Source organism: Bubalus kerabau, chromosome 1 (assembly GCF_029407905.1).
Source record: "Bubalus kerabau isolate K-KA32 ecotype Philippines breed swamp buffalo chromosome 1, PCC_UOA_SB_1v2, whole genome shotgun sequence".
Classification (NCBI taxonomy): Eukaryota; Metazoa; Chordata; class Mammalia; order Artiodactyla; family Bovidae; genus Bubalus; species Bubalus kerabau.
This window is the reverse complement of record NC_073624.1, coordinates 141,109,439-141,132,241: the sequence shown is the minus strand read 5'-3', so window position 1 is coordinate 141,132,241 and position 22,803 is coordinate 141,109,439. Positions and strand designations below refer to the sequence as shown.

Below are 22,803 nucleotides of genomic sequence, written 5' to 3'. Positions count from 1 at the left end.
TAAAAGGGGAGAGAGGTGGGAGAGGAACAGTGGATACTGCACACAGAAGGAGAAGAGGATGCAAAGGCACGGGGAGGGACATGGTGTACTGTCAAACTCAAGGTGAAAAAAAAAAAATAAAAAGGAAAAAACACACAACATACACACATCCTCAAGCTGATCCGTGCTTCTAAATTTAAATCCAGACTCCTTTCCTCTAAATTTCCAGCAGATTTAACACGGAAGCTACTCCATAAATCAATTTCCATTATTAAAATACTGACTTAGTGAAGTGAAGTTGCTCAGTCGTGTCTGACTCTTTGCAACCCTATGGACTGTAGCCTACCAGGCTCCTTGGTCCATGGGATTTTCCAGGCAAGAGTACTGGAGTGGGGTGCCATTGCCTTCTCCAATCTGCTTAATGCCACCCTTTTCTCAAATCTTTAATGCCTACATAGGTATGTTTTAAACACTTTATCAAAAAACCAAGTTTCATCTTCCCTGAAACAGATGAGTTTTCCTATGAAAACAGCTAATTTCCACAGAATTTAAAAGATTGAGAGCCAGCTGCTCCCTGACATGTGCATGAAGTTGAAGGGTGGCTAAGAGATGCGTATCTCCTATAGATATACTGGTCAGGAACACAAACCGGAACAACAATCCCTTTCATTTGGATGCTTAGGTCTTCTTTACATGGCTATATGCCAACTGATTTAATGCCTCTCCTTAACTATGGTGCATGGAACATACCTATGTTTTTACACACTTAGGAGCCTGTTTAATTATACCAGTTATAGGTCCTCATGCCCCTTCTCCCTACGGACTCATCATCACACCAGACACAATGCCCTTTCCAGCAAAACTCCCCTAATTCACTGGTCAAGACATCAAGTTTAAGAAAGACTCAATATAACTTGTTGCCATGGTCAAAGACTAACAAACCTTTGACGGATTAAAGCGATCGGCTATCTACTATTAATACATACGTCATCTATAATTAAATGCCCAGAAAAGCGGGTAGGTGTTTGGAAGGAGCCACTCAAGGAAAATACATAACAACAAGAAAAGGAGAAAAAAAAAAAAAGAGCAAGACAGGGTAAGAAGATTATCTTCCAATCCTCACCAGACTAGCCTTATGCTAAAGTGACTGTTTCACTGACTGTAGTGGGCATCCTCTATGAGGGTGCCCAATGATCCCCACCTATCTGTATGCATGCCCTCGTGTGATCCCCTTCCCTTGAATGTGGGTTGGACACAACGTCTCACACCTAACAAACAGACCTATGGAAAAGTGATGGGATTTCAATTCTGATATTAGGTTACAAAAGGTCTGTGGCTCCTGGTTTGCTCACATACTGTGAGGGAAGTCAGTTCCCATGTTGGAGCTGGCCTGTGGAGAAGCCTGTGAGGCATGACAAGGAACCAGGGAGGTCAAGGTCCATGGCTAACAAGGGAGAAGGATCTCAGTTCAACAGCCCAGGAACAGACAACTGAGTGAACTCAAAAGTAGATTCTAGCCCAACAGAGCTTTGAGATGAGTAAGGCCCAGCCGGGCACCCTGAATGAAGCTTTGAGAGACCCTGACTCAGACACACCTAGCTAACCTTTACCCAGACTCCTGACCTACAGAAACTGTAAAGATAATGTTTTAAGATGTGAAATTTGGAGTAAGTTGTTACACAACAATAGAGAGCTAGTATACTAGTCTTTAAACACAAGATACTTTTACACACTTGTGTGACAATGAAAGTCTGTGAAACAAGTTGCTAAATAACAGTTTCAACTACGTGTGGAAATTAATTTCTGCTAAGAAACTGACAAGCCAATGGAAAAATGCTTTATGCAACTGCCTAAATCCTGGAAAAACTGCCTTCACAAGGAAATTTCCCAGAATACCATAGAACAATGTAGGGGCTTCCCTGGTGGCTCAGACAGTAAAGAATCCACCTGCAATCCAGGAGACCGGGTTTGATCCCTGGGGCGAGCTGATCCCCTGCAGAAGCAAATGGCTACCCAATCCAGTATTCATTCTTGCCTGGAGAAGTCCATGGACAGATGGGCCTGGTGGGTGGGCTATATAGTCCATGGGGTCTCAAAGAGGCGGACACAACTGAGGGACTGAGCACACAGAACTATATACATGTACCTGCCAGGATGGAAGAGCCAAAGTAAAATATAAACCTGTCAAGTAAAGCTAACTTTATCTCTTCTAAGCAACTAGAGGAAGAAGAGCCAATCTTGCTCATCTCTTTATCACCCCCAAAGTACCCTGTACTAATAAATATTGGTTGAATTGAACTGAATAAGTTTGCAATCAAAATCCTATATTTAAAAATAGAAATGGTGTGCCTTTAAGAACAATATTATATCCTCAGCTACTGCAGAATAATCCCAGGCGTCATCTCTCTTGTCCTCCTCTCACCTTTTCAAGGGCCTTGGCACAGCTGACCATTTAGACACTGTGCTGCGTACACATACAATCTACAGGTCCTGCAAACACATAATCCTCTAGTCCTCGTGGCCAAGATCAAGGCAAGGCTTCTCTTTGCTTTAGCCAAAGAGAAAAAGGCAGAAAACAGCCTTAAAATTTAAGGTGAAAAAATATTAAGACAACTGAGGTATTTAATATTCTGACATGCTGAAAATGTTTTCACTCCACTGCTTTGAGGGGTCATTTAAGGAATTCTGGGGGTCAGGAGTGATTTGAACACCTGCTCGGCTGTCTATTGAATTACTGATCTAGTAACATCCAAAACATGGAGAAATAGGACCTATAAACTATAAAGAAAAAAGCCAGAGCCCATTGATCATTTTAAAAGACACTACCGTGTGTGTGATTCATATAATTTGCATTAGAAAAAAAACATCTTCAGCCTTTTTACTAGAACCTCCTTGCCTGCCCAGATTGTTGGGGCTGCATATTTTACAACCCGATGCATTGTTGCTGAATTCACATTCAGCCCCCAGGAGCACAGAACACAATTAGACTATTATGAAGAAGGTCCACAAGAAACAGAATGGAACAGATTATTTCACTTAAGACATACAGAATTCAATTATTTTCTGTATTTACAACCCATGTACACTAGATTTTGGAATAATTTGGAGGGGAGCTTGAGTACTATAGCAGTGTTTTCATCTGAATTCTAGTCATCTGATATGCACTGTGGGATTACCCCAAAGCTAAAGGATTTAATGGCCCAGCAGGCAGTCTCTGTTTTGAAGATCCTTCTTCTAAGCTCCCCCAGCCATTTTGGCTGGGACCCTATCCCTTTATATCCATTTGCTGATGCTTTCTGCTTTTTAAAAGAACCTGGCATTACACATCCTAAAGGAATTGGTTTGGAATGCATTCCATACCACCACCACCAAAAGAAGAGGAGGAGGAGATAGATGACAGAGGGTGAAACTAGTTTCCAAATTAGGGGTGTTTTGAAGAATAGGAACTAGGAGAGAGTTTTTTAAATGGTGGGAAAATGAGGATATTTAAAATAAATTCAGTGTTGTGACATTCAGCACATCGACATCAGGTTTCCTGGAGGTTGCATCATGAAAGGGGAGCGACCTGGGAAGCACCAGGTATGAACTTCCTTTGGCACACTGAGATGGGACATCTGGAACGCAGGTTTTGTCTTTTGACTCCCATCTCATTTTATTTTGTTGTGACTGATGGAAGAAATGCCTCCTCAAGGTTCTTTAAGACCCAAATGGGACAGAGCTCAACGGCCTTGAGGGTGCCCCATTCACAGTGACTGGAAAACTCAAACATGCATCAGAAAAACTCTGAACCTAAACACAAGAAAAATCTTTTCGACAACAGAGAACCAGGAAGTTTAACTCTGTTTAAATTGATAATTTTCTTAGTTTTTTTTTTTTTTTTAAACAATAGTTAGAAATCCAATGACTCAACCAATAAATTACTTATTAAGGCGATATCAACAGTCTTAGCAATGTGACAGACTTCATGGAGACAACAAAGTTAGGATTTGGTCCCGAACCAGTAAGGGCAGGGTTGCTAACTCACATCTGCTAAAGGCCTGGGTCTGCTATCAGCCAGATCACGGATTGGGGCTTTATGCCCATATAAATCTCATTTGATAATCACAGCCCAGCAAGACTAGCCTATTTCACAGATAAGGAAACAGGGACCCCAGAAAAATTCAGTAATGGACCAAGATGACATGCAGCTACGAGGCAGAATTTACATGCACGTGTGGTTCTACCAAGCCTCAAGACGAAGGGTTTATATCCTAACTAGCAAGAAACAAGACATGTGAAATTACTAACCAGCCCTGCCTCCAGGTTCAAGTCCAACCTGACCTGCTAGACAACCCCAGGTCCAGCCCCAGTCTACCTCACTGTCCACCAGACCCCTGCTGCTCTGCCAAGGGCAGACCACTTCCAATATTGGAACGTCCTGCCTTTCTATTTTTCTGTGGCTTCTTCTGCCTCCTCTCTCACTCTTGTCGAAATCGCCACCCATGAAAGCTCTAGGTATTTTCAAGGGCCTGATGTACACAAGCTCCATTCTCCAGGCTGCCTTCAGCATGGCTATAGGCCACCTCCCGACTTACTCACTCCTTTCTCTCCACATTTCCCTCCCTGTTCCCTTTCTGACCATGGGCCCTAGTTTGTGCATCCATCCATTCCTTCCATCCCTCCAGACTCTCTGGCTGGAGAGAATGATGAGGGTTTTGTCCACCAGGCTGCCTGAGCTCCTTCCTTTGCTGTCCCTTTAAGACCAAAAGGTTCCTTCTGCTTCACTACACAAAATGGGCCGAATATGAGAAAGTTTTTAAAACTGTAGTACTCCAAAACTTTGCTCTGCAGGATGCAAGGTGGTAGTCCATGGGCCACATCTAGAATGAAGACACATTTTGTTTGGCCCACAGTGTTTTTTAAAAATTGGACGGAACTGCCAACTATAACACAAAAATATGGCTTTTGGGCACTTCTCTTGAAAAATGGAAAGATCTGGCAATATCAAATAACACTGCTGCCCTGCAATGATGGGCAGGACCTGAGGAGCAATGTACAGACAAATCACTTCTCCCTGGTTCTTCCAAGCATCACATGGTGTCCCAGCCTTGGCTCCACCCACTTCGGCTTCCTGACCGGGCCCACACCTGTGCCTCTGCTCTGGGTTCCCCTCTCCCCTCTTCAGGTAAGGTGGATTTTGAACAAGACCTTGAAAGATGGATACAGAGGTTGTGCTATTTTATTACTTCATGGGGAAAAACCTCAGCAGATTTTATACCCCCTTTCTGATACGGCCCCGTTTCTTTGGCTTGTTAGCAGGACAGCACAGAGGGTTTTGCCCTCTGTGTTCTGGAATCAAGACGGCTCGAGCTCCCATTTAGTCTCATTCATCATTTACCTGATGAATGAGTTTACAAACCTGGACGGCCTAGCCTCTCGGGTTGCCCTCTTGCAAAATGAAATGACTACTCATCGCATCATGGTTACACGAAAGGTCCAAGTGGAGTTGTCAGCACTAGTTTTACCACTACCTTTATTAAGACCATTTTAGTACAAATACCTGGAGTCTGTCGTAACAAGTGAAGAAACAGAAAAACAAGTATCGTACATTAACTCATACAAATGGAATCTAGAAAAATGGTACACATGTACCCATTTGCAGGGCAGGAATAGAGACGCAAACAGAGTGAACACGCGACATGGGAGGAGGAGGGCAAGGTGAGACAAACAGAGAATAGTGCTGACATATATGACAACCACGTATAAAAGAGATAGCTAGTGTGAACCTGTAGTTCACAGGGAGCTTAGCTCGGGGCTCTGGGATGACCTAGGGGGGTGGCATGGGTGGTGTGGGATGGAGGTTCAAGAGGGAGGGGATACACACACACACACACACACACACACACACACACACACACACCTGATTCACTGTTGTACAGCAGAAACCAACAGCATTGTAAAGCATTTATAGTTCCATAATAAAAAAAGAAGCCATTTAACACCTGAAACTAACACAACACTATAAATCAATCATACTCCCAATAAAATTAAAAAAAAAAAAGAAGCCAAAAAAAATCATTTTAGACCAGGGGTCAGGCAAATGTTTCCTGTAAAGGGCCAGACAGTAAATATGTTAAGCTCTGTGCATATGTTCCAACTACTCAGCTCCTCCAGGATAGTGTAAAAGCTGCCAGAGACAATTTGTAAACAAGTGGCTGTGGCTGTGTGCCAATAAAACTTTATTGACAAAACAGGCAGCAGGTCAGATTTGGTAGTCCCCATTTTCTACTTGTCTACAGCCATTCTGATGATGTAAATCAGCTCTGAAGATGCTGCTGCTGCTAAGTTGCTTCAGTCATGTCAGACTCTGTGCAACCCCAGAGACAGCAGCCCACTAGGCTACGCCTTCCCTGGGATTCTCCAGACAAGAACACTGGAGTGGGTTGCCATTTCCTTCTCCAATGCACGAAAGTGAAAAGTGAAAGTGAAGTCACTCAGTCGTGTCTGACTCTTAGTGACCCCATGGACTGAAGCCTGCCAAGTTCCTCTGTCCATGGGATTTTCCAGGCAAGAGTACTGGAGTGGGGTGCCATTGCCTTCTCTGAAGATACTACGAGAGGGTTAATGGGATTTAAAACAGTAGCCCTCTTCGATGGGTGTCAGTGGGCAATGTCTAACCTGTTGACTGATTCACCAAGATTAGGTTCAGCTCAGAAATCATGGCAAAAGGAGAATGCTCCCACCTCTACATCCTACCAAGAAATCTCATACCAATCTTCACCAGAATCTCTCTAGCCCTGAGTTCAAAGTGCCTCCACAGATCTTCCAAGTAAGAGCAGGTACCCGTGTCATAGGTCCCTGTATTTTGCCTTCACCAGGCTAACCGGGCCACAAAATCACCTGTTTATTTTGGACTGTTTGATTAGCCCTGCCTGAACTCCCCACCCAACAAGAAGCCCCAGGACGGCAGGAGCTGTCTAATTTCCTACCTGTCTCTCCAGGAACCAGCATGACCTGCACACAGACACCACTCTGGAGGGCCTGAAGCTGGGTCTCCTCGCTTGTGAAACTGCAGAGGTGCCTGGTGCCTCGCATGGGCTTGTGGGAGCCGGGGAACCGCCTTAGTGCACAGGTGTGTGGTATTACCATGAAATTAACCTGTGTCTCAGTCAACAATCTGATCGCTTAGTTCTGAGACAGCAGGATAGAAGCTTTTAAGAACCATATGTTGAATAAATTAATAAAAGATCAAAATAAACTTTTCATAAAGGCTCAAAGTATAAGTCAGTATATATTGAAAATCCCAATTTTGATTCTCAAACTATTCTAAATAGGGGGAACACGAAAATCACCTGGTGGAATTCAGAACCAGGCATTTTTAATTCTGCCTGAGTCTTACCTATATGTGACTTTGGCTAAGTTACTTAAGATCTCTTTCGGACTCAGCTGCCTCATCCATCAAGTATGGAAATATCACAATACTACCAACCTTGGAGAATTTCTTTGATAATTAAATGAGTATTTGATTTATATGTTAATATACATGTAATGCCTGACACGTTATAAATACTCAATAGTCAAAAACGTTGTAACTTCATTGAAAACACTGTGGGTGAAACTTTTGCCAATAGTTTTGGAAAAGAGCAAGTTAGGACACTTTCTTTGGGTCATGCATCTGGAAGAAGGAGGTGTGAATGTGGTTCCAAGATGACAAGCATGGAGATGGGGTTTCTCTGTTCTGGATAAATCAATCAGGCTGCCTTTTCCTTCTTCCTACGGGAGAATGAGTAACATGAAAACAGAAATCTATATCTAGGCATCAGTCACTGTGTTCACTGTTATATCCCAGTGCAGGGAACCTGTACACAGTAGGCTTGCACTAATGATTTCTGAATTAAAGAAATCATCCATGAATATCAGATGGCGGCAGAAATGCCAATTCCGTTTATCACCAAGAGTGCCATCTTGCCAAAGCTTTTCTTGAGACAATATAAATATCCCTATCAGAGGGCCCACCTGGCTCCAGGAAAAAAATTGGAAATGAGGGTAATAAAGGTGAGGCCCAGAGGGGACCTGAATATCAAGCCTGGTTTCCGTGTAATCACTCACTCTTTGGTAAGTATCTCATCATTAGAATAAAGGCCACACCCCTCATCAGTGATTTCACAAAAGTGATATCCCACAGAGCCACTGCTAAAGGCCTACTGGTATAAGCCTGCTGGTGCAGGACCATCCTGCTGGGATGGCCCACCTGAGCATACCCATGGGAAACACTTGCCTGCTTTCCTCAGACCATCACCTCAAGAGAGCAGTCCTTTCCCAAAGCAGTAGACCACTGTACCTGAGGGACTGGGTTCTGGTTCTACTCGTCACTCACTAGCTCTGAGCACATCCCCAAGATTGTTCTGAGCTTCAGTCTTTTCATCTATTACATAGAGGGGCTGGACTTGAATAGCCTGTGAGGCTATTAAAACATCCAAGGCTCATTAGACAGGAGCCTTTTTCTTACACAGCCATGGCAAGTGTTCATGGTCATCTTAAAACCAAAGCCAAGAGCTGTCCGGCCAGTCCTGCCCACCACCACACACATCTGTACAGATGGCAGAGGCAGAGGGGCCAGCTGCACCCATGGACAGGCCAACGTTCCAGCCAGAAAAAGATTGCGGGACATTATCACAACAACTCTGCATCGACTCCTTCACCACAGGTCAAGGGCCCTCATTCCATTTCCAATCAGAATGCTGCCAAAGTTGGGTCATCACAGAAGAAAAACAACTATACCTGGGCCTTCATTAAGGAAAGTCTGCCATGCTGTGCTAAGTCGCTTCAGTCATGTCTGACTCTTTGCGACCCTACGGACTGTAGCCCACCAGCCTACAGGCTCATACAGGTTACCATGCCCTCCTCCAGAAGATTTTCCTGACAAAGGGATCAAACCCACATCTCTTAAGTCTCCTGTGTTGGCCGTGGGTTCATTACCACTAGCGCCATCTGGTAAGCCCCAAGGAAAGTCTGAGGACAAGGTAATAAGTGAGAACGTTTTTATTCTTTGGTACAGTATCTTGCTACTTTGCCTTTTTTCCCCAATGGTACTCAGAGCTGAGCTCAAGCAAAGCTTGGACTAAAGGGAAAACCAAAATGATTTCCATTTCTGATGTTCCACGAGGAATGTGGAGCAGCCTAGTGACAAGTAACTTGGTCTGTTATCTCTATAGTGTGCGTGGCTTCCCTTGTAGGAATAAAACACACACAAACACACAACACCATATATACATATCTGTATATACACACACACACACTTTAACATATATATATATATATATATATATATATATATGCACACACATTTTTGAGCTTCCCACATGGCTCACTGGTAAAGAATCTGCCTGCCAAAAAGGAGACACGAGTTCGATCCCTAGGTGGAGAAGATATCCCGGAGAAGGAAATGGGAACCCACTCCAGTATTCTTGCCTGGAAAATTCTAAGGACAGATGAGCCTGGTGGGCTACAGTCCATGGGGTCATCAAAGATTTGGACACGACTTAGCGACTAAACGACAACAAATACATATTTTTTTAACATATTCCTTATGAAGAACACAAAAAAATAGCAAGATTAAATTATTTGCACTTAGTTCTTTGTCTCTAGTTATAATGTGTTCTTTTGTGCTGGTAAAACAACATGTGCTTTAATTAGCAAATATCTGTAAATAATTTACTTGCTTTTCAAATCCAACAGAACAATGGGGTCGATTTTCACATACATTTACCCAGCACGCATGCTGGGTCTTAAGCCAGACTCTCCCATTGTTCAATAACTACATCAAGCTGTCCAACTCTTGCTGCCTTCTGTGGTGCAGGGGTTGGGGGGTAGGGGGCTGGAAGCCCAAGTCTCAGAAGCCACTTACCATTTTGCAAGACCTCAGAAGGCAAGCACATAGTGCTGTCCAGCCCAAGCTACAGCAAACTCTTATGATCTCCAACCCTGGAGCCTTCTGCAAGGGAAGTGGAAGTGTGCCAGGGCTAAGGGCACTGGAGTAATGGCTGCTAGATACAGGCGTTCGGCTGCCCTCTGCCCCAGACAGCGTGAGCCCCAAAACCTAAGACACGAAGTATGAGGTCCGTGAATCACAAACCTCATCTAGGCTCTGCAGGGTTAAAAGTGGGCGCCGTGTGTGCAGTGCGAAAAAAGATGTTAAATCAAATGGGAATGACTGCTCTAGGACTGGAGGCACTATTATTTTGAATAAGATTGAAAAGGCCAGAAAAAGCAATTCAAAAACATTTCAATTATGTATTTCCCAGAACTACATCTTTGAGCAACTAATGCAAATGTTACCACCACAATAAAACTTCTTCCCACATAAAAGCATATAAAACAGGTTGAACAGCATATACTTTATATATCATGTGCATATTTTTGACTATTAATAAAAAATTCAAAATCTATGTATGCTTTACTCTCCTAAGCAATACAGTAATTATGATTAAGGGACAGGCAGCACAAAAAGAGCCAATTTATCTTACTCGTGCTCAGGAATACTATTGTGTAACTAAGCAACTAAAGACAAAATATGGTCTAATTAATTCACTCCTATGCTTATTTAAAAGACACAATTAGAACATTTTTATTTTCCAGCCTGCACAGTAGCTCAACATGCTTGAGGGTGTAGAAAGCAAAGCCTATTATTCTCAAAGACAAGAGTTTAATGTTTAGTGCCACTGATCAGGCTTGGAACTCAACTCTGGGGAGGAGGGGTGTATATCATAGTCAGGGTGCGCTCAAGGCATGAGAAAGGAAAGGTGGTGGGGGCCAGGGGGACATTTACGGGGCCACTAGATTGACCAGCAACACGTGGTTTCTACTCCCACTTTTTCTCTCTGCACACGGATGGAGATGAGACCCTGAACATGATGGTCATGTGTGCAAGGACGCTCACCACTGTGAGTCCATTTTATACAGCCACCAAGATTCTACAGGAAACTCATGCAATTAAACCACACATCCTGGTCTGTGTGATAAATGTCAAATATCCATCTTTAATGCAGCTAACAGTGCATCTGATTTTAAAAGCAGAATTAATTTACGCAAGTATGTACTAGAGACTGATGCCATTAGCGTGTTCTAAGGCACGCTTTCAATGACTGCACGTTTGAAATGTGTCATCCAAATGGACACTCACAGTCCAGGACGTTAGCCGCACTCTTTGAAGGCCCAAGCCTGGCCCAAGTTCTAACCTCCAGGAAGCCAGCAAGAAGTTCCGCTAGAAAAAGCCAAGCCATCCTCACGCAAGGGCACGGGAGCGGATTTTTCAAGAAATGCAGGAATCCATGACCACATTTCTGAGAGGCCAATGAATCCTTAAGCCAACAATCAATAAATTTATTTTAAATTTATTTAAAAGCCAAGCCAACGGGTAATCACTAGCTACAATATTATTCTAAGTGGAAGATGGCAAATATCCAACCACCCTGGCTATAAAAAAATGACAGGCAAATGCATTTGATTCCAGCGATTATATCCTGGATATTGGTTAAAACTAGACTTTGATAAATGAGCCTGAGTCCTATAAAACTAGATGCCACTATGAACAATGGTATGCTTTATTAATAATTAATAACAAAGTATTTATTTACATGTATGGACGCATGTACTTCATAAAAATAACATTTCCTTAGTATGTGCCTGACAGTCAATGTCAAGAGAGGTTTTAATTGCTTACAATTTTGATTTGTCATTGGACATATGGCCTCATGAAGACCATCGGTCTGAGAAACATGCTGGTTTGCAGGAACTGCCAATCAACACTCAGGTAAGAAGTGACTTCTCTTCCCTCAAGTTTTATCTTTTCACAGTTTGCCACCCAAAGCCTGACTTAAAAAAAAAAAATCTTTACTTATTTTTTAATAAAATTGCTTTTGGCCACCCCACATGGCTTTTGGGACCCTAGTTCCCTAACCATGGATTGAACCAAGCTCTTGGCAGTGAAAACAAGGAATCCAAACCACCGGACCACCAGGGAACTTCCCCAAAGTCCTGACTTTTTATGGAATGATAGCTGAAGACTGAAAAAGTGCTCAAAGAGGTGGGAGATGCTGGCTCTCGCCTGATCATTCAGTCCCAAATAGTCACTAATTTCTTTGGGGAGTTCTCCTAGAAAGAAACCTTTTGCACGTCTTCACACCTTATGGTGCAAAATGATAATAGATTTTAGAAGAGAAAGATGTGTGAGGTGGGCTGCTGGAGCCGGGCCACAGGTGAATGAGAAAGAAAGAAATTGGGCCAAGCTTAAAGAGAGCAGGTTGTGGGGAAGACAGCGTTTTAATTATGTCATTCAGTCCTTCAGTAGATACTTGACAAATGCACTGAATGCTGCACAGAGACCCAGAGGTGAGTAAGGCACAACCTTCCACCCCTAATAACAGCACCGCAGTGGGAGCAGAGGTGATGGGGTGATGAGCACAGAAAAAGAACACAGACAACACAGATGGCACATGAAGCACAATATGCAAACCACAGGGGCGGTTAAAGCTAACCACTGGACTGTAAGCCCCCTGATGGCAGAGGTGCTTGTCTGTCTTGTTCACTGCTGTATCCAGGCACCTAGAACAGGCTCTGGCACAAAGCAGGTGCTCTATAAGTATGCATGGACCGAAGGAACCTCAAAGGTGAAGGCAGTACTTCCTAATTTCCAGAAAGATAATGAAAGACCACAAATAGTGACTTCAGTTCATCTCCACTTAACTAAGGGACACAGACTCCGACAGCTTTTCTATGACCAGTATCTGTCTATGGAAGCAGACTAAGAGATTTTTGAGGTTTGGGCTATTCTCCATTATCTCTCTACCTGGTTGTCTAGCACCTAGTAGGTCTTCAGTCAATGTTTGAGGAGATTAGTACATTCGTTTTCCAAAACCATGTCGACAGTGAGCTTTCTTTTGAAAACATATTGCATTTATTGTGAGCACAATTCACTAGTGTGTTATATAACATATTGCTTTTACGTTTTTTAAAAACGTGTTGATCTCATCTCTCTATCAAGATTGATAAGCTTCTTAAGAAAAAGAGCTACATCATGCATTGTTTCACATCCATCTCTGTACTTAGCAAAGCACTGAGCACATGGTTAGCACTCAACAAGTAGCTTTTATTAATTCAGGATAGATGAATCCAACATTGGCTGGAATTAGGATCTTAACCACACAAAATAAAACTTAGTGTACATTTTACTGATTCTCAAATTTTCACATCCCAGGCTCAAAGCTGAAACAGAATTTTGTATATATGAATGTTTTTGACATATTAAAGTATTCCTTCTATTACTGGATCTTGCACCAAAGCCAAGTAAGAAAGACAAAAAGGTACACAGTCACATTCCTTATTTCAGATCAACTCTATAGGCCAGGGGTCAGCAAGCATTTTCCGTAAAGGGCCAAAGAGTAAATATTTTCCACTGTGTGGGCCATATGGTCACTGTCATAACTATTCAACTCTGACATTATAGCCTGAGAGCAGCTATAAACAATACGTAAACAGTCTGACTATGTTCCAGTAAAACTTTATTTACAAAAGCAGACAGTGGGCCAGGTTAGGCCCTCAGGCCTTAGTTTGCTGATGCCTGTCACAGTCTAGTAATCTCTCTCCATATAATTCACTGGTTTTCACCCTGGTTCTAAAGGGCCTGCTACGCAAAGTATAAAGATATTTCTTCTCTTAGCTTAAGATCATTACTAACAATAAATAATAACTATTATAACAGCATCCATCATTTGTTTCAGGACTTTTAGTATTACCAATTCTCCTGGCAAGGTAGAAACCTTTAAATCCATTTGACAGAAGAAGAAACTGAGGCTTGGAAAAAGTTAAAGAAATTGACCAAGGCTAGGAATTTCTTTGGAAGGACTGATGCTAAAGCTGAAACTCCAGTACTTTGGCCACCTCATGCGAAGAGTTGACTCATTGGAAAAGACTCTGATGCTGGGAAGGATTGAGGCAGGAGGAGAAGGGGACGACAGAGGCTGAGATGGTTGGATGGCATCACTGACTCGATGGACATAAGTCTCAGTGAACTCCGGGAGTTGGTGATGGACAGGGAGGCCTGGCGTGCTGCGATTCATGGGGTCTCAGAGAGTTGGACACGGCTGAGAGACTGCACTGAACTGAACTGAGTGACGACACTGAGGTGATCTTAGAAACTTCTAAAAAATCAGCTCATGCAAGCAAACCAGAGGCTGAGAGCTCCCCCACGGGTGAAGCAAGGACAGTCCGGCACCTGAATTTCAGAATATGTCTGTGATACGATCAGGCAATCTTCTAAAAAATCCTGCTGATCCAGTTAACAGCATATTTCAATAATAAAATGTAAATCCTTAAGGAGCCTTTTATAATGACAACACAGCTAAATCCACCATATGGACGAAAGCCAGCCTGATCTGGGGTGACTTGAATCAGCTATGTGTTCTAGTAAACTATCCTATATGTCACCCTCTCATAGAGAAAAGCTTTCTTTAGGAAGGTCCAAGGCAGTGGTCTCAAACTTTAATGAGAACAATAATATTAATATTAATGACAGTAATAATGAGTAAATTATTTTAGCAACTCTACTATCTCCCACCTTAGTTGTCACTTAGTTAGCACTTTATATATATTAGCTCATTTAATCCTTAAAATAATCCTACAAAGTGGGTACTTTATTCCCATTTTACAGATAAGAAAACTGAGGCACAGAGTTTAAAACTTGCCCAAGATCCACACAGAGACAGCAAGACAATTTAAAATGCAGAATTCTGAATCCCAATTTCAGAGATTCTATATAAATTAATTTCATTAAGGGCTTGGGAATATGCATTAAAAAAATTTTTTTAACTAGATAGTAAAGCTGGTTATAGTCAAACCACTGTTAGAAACCCTGGCTGTATGCTAGAATCTATAATGACCAGATATGCTTGATCCCGACTCTCTGACAACACTGGCTTACTCATCTACACTCTTATTGCAGAGGACCAGCAAGCCTTGTAGAATCCACCCCATGAAATTCAAGCTCATACATCCACCTATTTTAAGAGGGTATATTGCCAATAGATTAAGCACTTGGCAATCTGAAAAGGAATATAATCAGAAGTTACCCAGTAACAGAGCCAATTACCCGCCTACTTTGCCATTTTCGTACCCTGAAGAGCTACTGGCTGAATATGGCAATTGTAGGTAATTACCAGACACTTAACTCCTTGCATATGGCCCTGCTCTTCACTTTCATAATTCAAAACAGTATCATGATGAGGCCCAGAAGACTCCACATAGACCTAAGTTATTATGTTTCTTATTTATAAATTAAGAATATCTAAAGACCCCTATAATCATAACTCTTTTCTATTCATTTAATTTATGGTGATAAAGTAATTTTGCCCATAATAATGTCTCGGTATATATAACAATCTCCAGTCAGCCTTACTATTGTTCCCTCCCATTTTGCAGCTGAAGAAACTGAGGCTCAGAGCATTTAGGACTGTTCAAGGTCAAACAAATAGAATCAACATGTGACTCTCTGCAATGCTTCTCCTTCACACCAGCTGCCAGTACCCTAAGTATGTGCAGGAAGCAGTGATAGAAGCAGTCCAGACATTATAATAATTATCTAAACTAGTAATAAATTGCTAATGATTATTAATAATGGTATTAAATGTAACTGTTACTGTTATATGCCACTGACTAGGTTTATCTGAACTTTATAGAATAAGAATGATTCTGCTACCTAAATATCTGGTGACCTTTAGCAAAGCTGACTAACTAGTCATAGTTCTAAAATGTACAAGGAACTGCCCACATGAGTACACACTTCTAGAATGTAACATGATGTATTCAAGCTCTAGTTTCAAGAGTAGGTTTCAGCGGGAAAAATACACCAAACTTAAAATTTAAGAAGGTCTAGATTCTAGCAAGTGACCTCTGACAAACCACATAATGTCTGCAAGCCTGTCTCTAGCTGTAAAATGGACATACAAAGTCCTGCCTTATCTAGCCTCCTACAATTACTGCAAAGATCAATAAGAAAATTTCCCTCCCACGCCAAAAAAAAAAAAGTGTTCTAAAGATCATAGCACACCACACAGGGACGCTATTTCTAACCTCACACAGAGATAATTTTCCCGTTTTTAGAACTGACGTCTTCATATTTCAAGAAATCATAAAAAGACAGAATGGTTCTCTTAAACCAAAAAACCATACTGAGTCCTGGCTGTCCTTTGGAAATGGATGCTGATGTCAGCTCAATCAAGAAATTATTAACCTCCATTTGGCTACTTTAAATAAACTGCCCTGGCTGATTAAATGTGCTAAACATTTTCTCAAGTAACAGTGCACATCACCAGGAGACCCTCCTCTTCCAGTTATGCACTGCAAATGGCAAATGCATCATTCAAAACTATTTAAAATCAATAATAAAATCATTTCACTGTATATAAACAACTTAATAGAGTTAAGTGAAAACAAAGCAAAGGTCTTAATGAGAGGGCCCTGTTGCCCCCTCTAGGTGCCAGAGGTAAATGCTGGTTTCTATAGGCTCTCCTCCAGAGAAGACTGCTGTTGCTATTCTGCTAATGAATGACTAACTTAGGCCGGGGGGGAAATGACATCACCAGGATGGAAAACCGATCTGCATTGGGAAACTTTCTACCTGCTTTACATTTGTCATAATTATTTTGCACAATGTAGCCTGTATTTGCATAATTTTGAGGCGTGTCATTATCTCAATTGAAAATTGTTTTAATATGGCTGAATAATTCACAATGACATCAGCCAAAGTCCTAATGAAATATACAAGTATAATCATACAGCTAATTACCAGCCGTGTTAGCATTAAAAAACAAATCATGCATAATATTAGGCGATGTATACGCAGCTGAGGATTATAAATAGAGCCATCTCCCTCCCCCAAACCCCTGGAGTTTACTTTTAAATAGCAAGATTAATTTTCTCAGGTATGGCTCATACAGCAATGACGAAATGCAAAGATTAAAATGGTTCGCTTACATTTCCCCATAAAGAATATTTTTGTAAAAAATCGTGTATTTAAAAATATATCTATTCACTATCAACTATCAACAGATGCAATCTTTGCCTAATATTTCTTTCACTCTTAAGTCAGAATCCACTATTTAATTACACAACAGAAATTAAAACTGCACCAAGTGGGGTCAATTCAGGGTCTTTAAAAAATATTCCACTTTCAATTAAAAAAAAGAGCGTGGCCACAAAATATCCCATAAAACACTGAATAATTTCCTTCTGGGTTTAGTCAGAAGTCTATTAGGCACCAGCTCTTTTCTGGATATTTAATCCTTCCCTTTTCCAGATCACAGGCCATGTTGAAGTAATAAATTTGAAAAGCAAATAATAAGAAATCAGGAGGGGGAGGAGGAGGAAGACAGCTGCGCAGGAAAGTTGGGTCGGGGGAGGGGGCCCGAGCTAGACCTTGGCAGGAGGAAAGAGCTCAACCTGTTGGTAGGTTGCAGGATTTTTCACAGTATTTCCAAACAACACCTTTGTAAAATTGCCGGCAGACGTCGGGAAATGTGAACGTTTAAAACCCAGAGCTGGCGGGGAGGGCGGAGGGGCGGAGTGGGGAAGGGGGGGGTGGTGTTCGGGGAGGAGGGAGGGGCTTATTTCCGAAGAGGCAGATCGGAGGGCGAACGTTTTGACGAACTCCAGTAATTAAACCGGCAGAGACCACTGATGGGTAATTCGATTCCCCGGAGAAGGAGTGAACTGGAGATGCCAAAAGTACAATCAACTCCATCAGACTAAGGAATTCTGGAAGGACTGACTGGCAGGCAGCTTCGAGCTCCGCTCCGGGATGAGTTAAACGGGGAACCATTCATTTAACAAAAAGATCCTTACACCTACCTCGAAAGCTCGAGAGCCTGGAACGGACAGAGCTAGCTGCCCTCACAAGTCTGAGTTTGATTACCGTGCTCTCGCTTGGACAACACAAAGCCTTGCCAGGCGGCCGCGCACCCTCCCTCCCCGCCGCGCAGTGGGCACAGCCTCCCCAAAATAGTTCCCCGGGTAGGTACCACGGCGCTGAGGTCGGTCAGCTGACGAGGGGAGCCCGCAGAACTGCGGTCACACATGAAATGACAGAGCCGAATAGAGGCGGCCGCCCCGGCGCCCGGTGACAGCGGGCTCACCTCGGGCGTCCTCCCAGGAACGCGACGAGCGCCCCCGCGGCCGCCCAGAAACGTGCCGGGGAGGCTCGTTCCCTCTCCACCCTCCCCGGGAGCGCCGTCTGGGCACCGAGGACGCCGGACCCGCAGGGCCTGTGGGCGAGCACACACCCCTCTGCCTTTCCCTCCCCGGTCCGCGTCCCCCACATCCCCAAAGATCGCGTTGGAAGACGTCCACTTTGCGTGGAGTAATTGAAAAGTAAAAACATCAAATGGTCTGTCCGGGGAGAGGGGGTGGGGACGAGAGATAGTTGTTAATGCTTAACGTGTTTGTGCCGGTTACACGACCGCTTTGAAATCCGCCCGGGCAGATCTGCAAGTTATTTGAATGTATTATTCCAGTACCTGTCATTTATCACTTTATTCAACACGTCTTTGCCAACTCAATAGCTTTTGATCTCACTCTGCCTCCATTTCGTAATTTCCGCCCTCTTAAACATATCAAATACTTACTAAAAAAACGTGAACAATATCGAAACCCACCGAAAGAAATCCACCCATCCCCGACCGAGCCAGACTCGAAGGTAAATTTTCAAAAAGCAAAAAATATAAAAAGCATGTGATGTTCAAGCGGCAACAGAAAGATCACACACGCGCGCGCACACACACAACACACACACACACACACACACACACACACACATCCTTGAACAAAACCCTTCTCAAACAAGTTATTTGATCTTGACTAAAATCAGCAGTTGGATCCTCTTTGTAAAGCTGACAGCCAAACTCTGACAATGGCAAAATACTCGAGCCCCAGCTAGTGGCGCTACCCCTTTAAAAAAGAAGTCGATCTTGCTCGTCTGCAGAAGTGAATACAGTATTTTCAAGCTTGCCCTGTAATAAGCATTACTACGGGAAAAAATAATAAAGAAAGAAGAGAGGGAGATATAAGTTTACCACCTCGCCATGGTCGCTATTTCTGCCCTGGGGAGTGTCTTCTGGGAGGAAATAAAGTTTAGAGCTGGATAAAAGTTGCCGGCTGGTCCTCTCTTCCCACAACAGCTGGAGCTCCGCTATGCAAATCGGATCCTTTGGCGTACATCTTACAAAGAAAAAGTCGCCAAGGGACAAAATTCTTGGTTTGCCTTCAAGGTGGAATTGAAAAGCCTTGTAGAAAATGTAAGGTCCGTGCAAGCCACACGGTGAGCCGACCCACTGCAGGGGAAAAAAAGCACCAAATAAATAATGTAGCCATCAGAGCACAAACGTCTATTCCCAGACACATTTACACACAGACATCCACTCTTAATACAGAAGAGCCAACAGATATAAAGCTGGGTGGAAAAATAATAGAGCCCACAAATTTTCTGCCTCCCTTAAAAAAAAAAAAAAAAAAACACCTCCGGCCCCCCACCCCCACCCCCCGCCACCTCTCCCTACCTCTCCATCTGAGGCGGTAAAATTACATTATGTATGTATGATCAGGGATTTTTTTAAAACAATAAAAATGATTTGGGGGATGTAGAGGGTAAAAGTTTGGTGAAAAGTTTGTGGGGGGCGTGGGTGGGTGCAGAGGTGTGGGTGAGCCGGGGGGCTGGGGGGTGCCGGGGGGTGCCGGGATCGGAAGAGCGGAGGAGAGCGAAATACCTGGAGTGAGTTGGGCTCCATCTCGACGTTCTGAATTGATTGAACTCAACATTCTCTCCAAACTTGTTGGCTTGAATGGATTGCATCAGGTCCTGGAAGGGAGACACATTCTCTGCCTTCAGCCGGCTTACTGTCTCAATATAAAACTAAGTTTTTGCCTCCCCTTCGGCACTAAAATGATTGAAATTATGTCCTAATATTTCTCTGACGTCTCAATTTTCAGCTCCTGTCAGAACTATGTAGGTTTCCTTCCAAATGTAGGTTGATCAAATTCATAATCGACAGAAAGGCTCCGTCCTATCTCGGCGGGAAGCGGATGGATCAAGGCAAAAAACGTATAGGGAGGTTTGTAAAAATAAATTCTACCCTAAAATTGTGTTAAGATGCGATCTCCCTCTTCCCAATCTCCTTTGTCCAGCAATGTCGTTTGATGGAATTTTTGGAGGAGACGAGACCTAGCGAGCTCCGCTGTGCATCTGACAGGACCTGCTTGTATATGTCTAATATAAAGAACATTTCCTGCAGAGATTCCGGGGCGCTGCTCCTCTTTCTAATGCTCCTTAGCAGATTTGCTGTTATTAGACATGTAGATTTGTTTGATAGTTAAATTACGCTTCCTCACTGCCATGTTTTCGAGAACTAATCTGTTAAATTATCTTTTGATGCCTATTTACGTGGAAGGGAAAAGTGGGTTATCGATTATATAAACATATAAATATTAATGCATTTGTTCGCTTCGCAAAAAAATACTCAGAAAAAAAAAAACAGAACAGAAAGACAAGTGAGCAGCGCACACACATCTCAGGATTTTGCAAACAATATTGAACGGACAGCGACTGCATTTAGGGACTGGAACAATAAACGATGCATGATAAATCAATAAATGCGAGCAGCGAGTCTGCTCGGAATATGAATTCAGGCTCCTGGTTCTGCGTGTGCATTCTTTAATTTTGAAGTATATACACTAGTACGTGTTTACAATGCTGATGGACGCCAAGGGCGCTCTCAAATGATAATGTGTTTATATAACCCAGTGCTACAGGAATAATATACTGACTCCTACCCCACCCCCAACCCCTCCCCCGCCAAAAAGGGAGGGGAGCTTCCTCAATAATAGTTTGAAACTGAAAAAATCCATTTGCAAACTAGTTAAATACAACCAGAAATTAAGCTGTTGAAAACCGGGGGCATGAACCGTAAGACAATAAAGGCTTTAAATGTGTATATTTATTGTTCTGGAGCCCTGGAGCATTGCGAGGTTTGCATGCACGGCTATTATGCAAACACAGAGAAACTTAAGAGCGACAGAACAAGGAACAGGCAGAGACTGCAAAGCCCTCGCTCGCTCCGACCCAGCTGCCGGTCCTCCGCCAGGCTAGATTGCATTTTCGCAGTGTTGATGTAAAATGGTGTACTCGCTTCCCCCACGCTCCCCCACCCCCTTCCCCGCTCTCCTCCCACTCCTTTCAGTATCAACCCCCCTCCCGATTTTATTATATTGGCACCAATCTTTCCAAAGTGGGTCTGGCATGCTAAAAAAGTAAACATGTACTATATGGGGAATAAGGTCTGTATAGTATGACAGTTGAAACTTGATCTGTGATAAAATTACAGGATGTTGAAATTACTAGTAAGCTATTTTTAACGCTTTCGCAACGTTTCACCTCCAGTCACAGCATCTAGTTGAAACAGGATTACTTTAATGAAAATTATATTCACATGGCTGAAGTTAATACACCCGGCAGAGCACAAATGCCTAATATTCAGTGACTTGAGGTGGAAAGACCCTCTGTGTGTATTTTTATGCTTGTTCATAACGTCTGCGTCCGCTGCAGTAAGAATTAGGGCACTTAACATTATCTAAACCACATTTTTGATTCAGAACATGGGGAAGTAATAAAAGGCAAGATCTATCTCGTTTCTATACACACAGAGATAAACGCAAGAAAATGGCAGATCCTCCAATTACAATAAGTAATAAAAGCCCATGCCAAAGAGCCGGTATTCTGAAAGATGTCGAAACTATTTTAATAATTTAAAGTAATATCACAACTCTGCACCATGAAGGACAGTAAAAATTTGCAGCCTCCCATCTTTTGCATTAGCCAAATTATGACTTGCACATCACTCTTTAATTATCTTCCTTGAAATTTCATCTCATCTTTCTATTTTATAAACATGGGTTACAAAGAGAAATTACAGCTCTCTGGCGCTTTCTCTCTCTTTTTAAGTTTATGATGCTTACTGCAGACATTTGATTAGAATAACCCATTTTGTTCATTTTTTTACATATGAATGGATTTGACTGAAGGGCATTTTGCATAATTTTTTAAAAATATATGAGAGACACCTAAGGCTTCAGTTAGTCTCTGTCCTGTTAGTGTAAATATACACATTCAGCTCAAGAAATCCTATGTTAAAAAACTTGAGTTGCAGTATTTTGACAAGATCATATTTGAGATCGACTGTGAGTCAGTTTCCTGTATGACCAACGCAGCAGCATTTATGCAGGAAACCTCAACAGAATGCCTGAGGGTATCCCTCGATTGTATATTAAATCTCTCTCTTTAAAAATACATAGCTCCTCATAGCATCTAAGCAACTTCTGCTGGTTTTGGTGCTATTAAGTCTTTAAGGGTCTGTAAGGAACTTCACTTAATTAGAAACCCTGTTTCTGTATCTCTTCAAGGTAGGTGCTGAACTAGGCTGAATGCTGCCTGACTCTCGACAAGGTTTTTGAGAGGTTAACAATTGCAGTGATCTAGGTCTGAATATTTTTGAATATCTACAATCTTGTAATCAGATGGAAGCGAAATTTCAAAACTGAATCACAGGGACTTCTTCCCTCTCTTATTTTAGCAGCACCACCACCCCCATGAACATAATAAAATCTAATAAATCAAACTTCAGGTCCAATCCTGTGAATGACTTTTAAAATTACAGATCACAATGGTGTGTTTACAAAAACAAAACAAAAAATCCTGTATTTTCTTTCTTTAATATTAGGCTTGATAGGCACCTGTAAATTATCTAT

The 22,803-nt window shown here is 42.4% G+C and overlaps 1 protein-coding gene across 4 annotated transcripts in view; it reads right to left on the bottom strand.

Annotated features, from left to right (window-relative positions):
- Positions 1-20,752, bottom strand: part of ARID5B (AT-rich interaction domain 5B) — a 192,812-nt gene extending 172,060 nt beyond the window's left edge. Inside the window, exons 1-2 of one of the 4 annotated variants that reach the window (XM_055590255.1) lie at positions 19,770-20,752; positions 19,083-19,337 (exon numbers count right to left, since the gene is read on the bottom strand). In XM_055590255.1, coding sequence (XP_055446230.1) covers positions 19,083-19,337; positions 19,770-19,790 — 276 coding nt within the window. In that variant the 5' untranslated portion in view covers positions 19,791-20,752. Of the gene's footprint in view, positions 1-6,947; positions 7,158-18,029; positions 18,231-19,082; positions 19,338-19,769 lie in introns of those variants that run through there. The other 3 variants (XM_055590242.1, XM_055590248.1, XM_055590263.1) reach the window with 3 other exon arrangements.
- Between the last annotated feature and the right edge of the window lie 2,051 nt (positions 20,753-22,803).